The sequence below is a fragment of the Lontra canadensis genome, unplaced genomic scaffold (genome assembly GCF_010015895.1).
Source record: "Lontra canadensis isolate GAN:19392208 unplaced genomic scaffold, GSC_riverotter_1.0 scaffold1, whole genome shotgun sequence".
NCBI lineage: Eukaryota > Metazoa > Chordata > Mammalia > Carnivora > Mustelidae > Lontra > Lontra canadensis.
In genome coordinates, this window is record NW_022630995.1 from 16,416,259 (window position 1) to 16,420,098 (window position 3,840).

The window sequence follows — 3,840 nt, forward strand, 5'->3', positions numbered from 1 at the left end:
GTATGTAGCCTTTTCAGATTGGCTTCTTTCACTTAATAATGTGAATTTAAGTTTTCCTCAATTCTTTTCTTTTTTTATTTTATTTTGGGATGAAACATTTTAATCTGGTGATAACACATAATACTGTATTGGGAGCACTCCCAGCTCCAAGAGTTCCCCTTCAAGTTATAAGGAATTTCTCAGAAATGAGTGGATTTACAAGAGCCTGGCCCCCATCCTCAGGGGAGGGAGAGGGAATGGAGTGAACAAAGCACTGAGGTCTGCTCTCTCCTCACTCATAGATCCAGCTCTGACCACAGCTCTTGTAATCCACCAGCTCTTCAGGCTGGAACTACAAGCCCATCTCCTTCTCTGCACTCTCCACAGAGTCGCTGCAATGGGTAATGTTCCTGCCAACTTGGATGCAAAAGTCCCCATGGATAGTCCCAGGCCTGGAGTTCATAGGTTTGGTCCCCCTGAGCATCACTCGGCCTGTCTTCATCACCTTTAGGCCCTCCCAGACCATGGAAACCCCAGGCCCTGATTGCATGGACTTCACCAAGCTAGCAAAGAATGGACAGTCCTTCAGGTCAATATAGTGCTCCTTGAGAAGGTCTTCAGAAGCCTGAGATGGGGTCCGTGATTAAAGGAGCAAGACTGATGCAAGTTGAAAGTTAGGCGAAGCTTTATTTTCATGCCAGGCATCAGAAACTGGACTGACTGGTCAGGGCCGTCTCTGAAGAGGGCGACCATCCTCGATCTTGCAGGCTAGTTTTTATAGGGCATAGCCACAGACCTCAACATATATGGCTTCAGCTGATTGGATGTTTTCACCTGTCTTGGCTTGTTATGGTGTGTATTCTTGGAATAGCCAGCCGGAACCAACACTAAGAACTGCTGGGATATTTGGAACTGCTGGGACCTGCTGGGGCATTGAGAACTGCTGGGACGTTTATTCCTGGAATGAAGTCCGAAGATGTAAACAACAATATGGCTAACCAGGTAATATTGAGTCACTTTGGCCAAGCGGGCCCTGGTAGGTAAACAAGTTTTAACATTAACCTAGCCCCAATACCTGAATTAATTTCATAGCAATGAGGCAGAATCCCTTTTGCTCAAAAGGCTTGATGATCTCTCCCACGAAGTTGCACTGCATCCCATGAGGCTTGATGGCAATGAAGATGCATTTATTGTTGACCATGGTCCCCTCCAGTTGCTGCCTCCCCAAGTCTTTTCATGCCTTGATATCTCATTTATTTTAAGCATTGAATAATACTCCATTTTATGAATATACCAGTTTATCCATTCACCTACTGAAGAACATCTTTGTTGCTTCAAGGTTTTGACAGTTATGAATAAAGCAACTATAAACACCCATATGCAGGTTTTGTATGTACATGAGTTTTCAGTTAATTTAAGTAAATGTCAAGCAGTGCAATTGCTGAATTGTATGGTAAGAGGATGTTTAGTTGTGTAAGAAATTGACAAATTATCTCCTAAAGTGGCTATAACATTTTGCATTCCCACCAGCAATGAGGCATCTACTGTTTCACATCCTTGCTAGCATTCGTTGTTGTAAGTGTACCAGAATTTGGCCATCCTAATAGATGTGTAGGGGAATTTCATGTTTATTTGTTTGTTTCTTTCTTTCTTTTAATTTGCATTTTCTTGATGACATATGATATGGAGTATCTTTGCACGTGTTTATTTGCTATCAGTATATATTCTTCAGTAGTGTATCTGTTTAGGTCATTGGTCATTTTTAAACAAGTTGTTCATTTTCTTATCGTCAAGTTTTGACAGTTCTTTGTATATTTTGGATAAGAGTCTTTTACCACATGTCCTTGCAAATATATATATATATATATACTTATCCCCCCTCCCCCACAGTCTGTGGCTTGTCTTCTCATTCTCTTGAGAGTATTTTTTGCAGGACAGAAGTTTTTAACTTTAATGAAGTCCAGCTTATCCATTATTTCTATTTTTTTTAAGATTTTATTTATTTGAAAAGAAGTGAGACAAGGAGAGCACAAGTAGCAGAGTAGTAGGCAGAGGGAGAGGGAGAAGAGGCTCCCAACCAAGAAAAGAGCCCAATATGGGGCTCAATCCCAGGAATCTGGGATCATGACCTGAGCCAAAGGCTAATGCTTAACTGACTGAAACACCCAGGTGTCCTGTTATCCACTATTTGTAAAATTTTTCAACATACCATGGTCACCAAGATTTTCTCCTGTGTTATTTTCAGGAATTTTATTTATTTATTTATTTGTAATCTTACATTTAGGTATAATAAATAATTTTTGTGAAGGGTATAAATCTGTGCTTAAATTCTTTTTTTTTTTAACATGTGGATGTCCCAATGTTCCAGCACTATTTGTTAAAAAGACTATTTTTGCTCCATTGTATTGTATTTACTCCTTTGTTAAAAAATCACTTGACTTTATTTGTGTGGGCCTATTTCTGGGCTCTGTATTCTATTCCATTAATCTATTTATCTGTTCTTTTGTCAATACTACACATTTTTTATTATGGTAGCTCTATAGAAATATTGAAATAAGGAAGGATCTGTTTGTGACTTTGATCTTTTTCTTCAACATTGTGTGGACTATCCTGGGTCTTTTGATTTTCCGTTTAACATTAGAATCAATTGTAGAGATAAATAAAATAGCTTGCTGGAATTTTGATTGGAATTATGCTGAATTTGTATCAAGATGGGAATAACTAATACCTTGACAATATTTGGTCTTCCTATCTATTGACATAAAGTATCTCTCCATTTATTTAATTTTTCCTTGAAATCTTTCATCAGAATTTTGTAGTTTTTCTTGTATGCTTTTATTTTTACATACTTTTAGTAGATGTATATCTAAATATTGCCTTTTCGGGGGGCTTATTCATTGCAGATACGTAGGAAATTGACTTTAATACATTAAACTTCTATCTTGCAACGTTTAACATAATTGCTTATTAGTTATAAGAGTTTGTTTTATTTGGTTTGTTTTTGTTTTGCCAATTCTTCTGAATTCTACAGGATAATCATTTCATCTATGAACAAAGACATTTCTTCCCTTGTATCTCTATACCTTGCATTTCTTTTCCTTAACTTACTGAATTAGCTAGGATATTCAAGATAATGTTCAAAAAGAGTGATAAGAGAAGACATCTTTGACTTCTTCCTGAGTTTAGTAGAAAAGGTTCAAGTTTTTTACCATGAAATATTAGGCCAGTTTAGTGATTAGTTTCTCATCATTAAGTATTTTAGATAGTCTTTATCAAGTTGAGAAGTCCCCCTCTACTCCTAGTGTACTTGAAGTGTTTTCTTTCTTTCTCCTTTCTTTCCTCCTTCCTTCCCTCCTTCCCTCCTTCCTTCCTCCCTTTCCTTTCCTTTCCTTTCCTTTCCTTTCCTTTCCTTTCCTCTCTCTCCTCTCCTTTCTCCTTCCTTCCTCCCTTTTCTTCCTTCCCTTCTTTCTCTCTCTCTATTTTTTTCAGTATGGGTGTTAGATTTTACAAGATGTTTTTTCTACAATTTTTCCTGCTTTTTTTCTTTTTTCAGTGTGTGTTTTTTAGTCTATCTTCTTCAGTCTGTTGATATGATGGATTATATTAACTGATTTTAGAATACTGACTCATTGATTCCTTCTATTGCAATTCATTTTAGTTTACTCTGAATACTCCTGAATTCATTGTCTTGTGATCTTCAATAATTTTTTGGAAATTTTGATTTTTAACTTTTCCTTCCACTCTTCGTCTAACTGGTCTCCCTTGAAAATACCATATATTTCAACTGCTTCAAATACTTACGTCTCTCAAATCTTAAATTTAACTATACTGATGTCTTTCAAATCTTAGATCAATTATAGC

The 3,840-nt window shown here is 36.8% G+C and overlaps 1 protein-coding gene across 1 annotated transcript; it reads right to left on the reverse strand.

The window, feature by feature from the left end:
* Positions 1–331: 331 nt before the first annotated feature.
* Positions 332–1,180, reverse strand: LOC116871865 (nucleoside diphosphate kinase A-like). Its single transcript, XM_032864738.1, has 2 exons — positions 1,055–1,180; positions 332–604 (listed from the first exon to the last, which is right to left on the reverse strand). The coding sequence occupies exons 1-2, from the start codon at positions 1,178–1,180 to the stop codon at positions 332–334; spliced, it is 399 nt and encodes a 132-aa protein (XP_032720629.1).
* Positions 1,181–3,840: the final 2,660 nt, after the last annotated feature.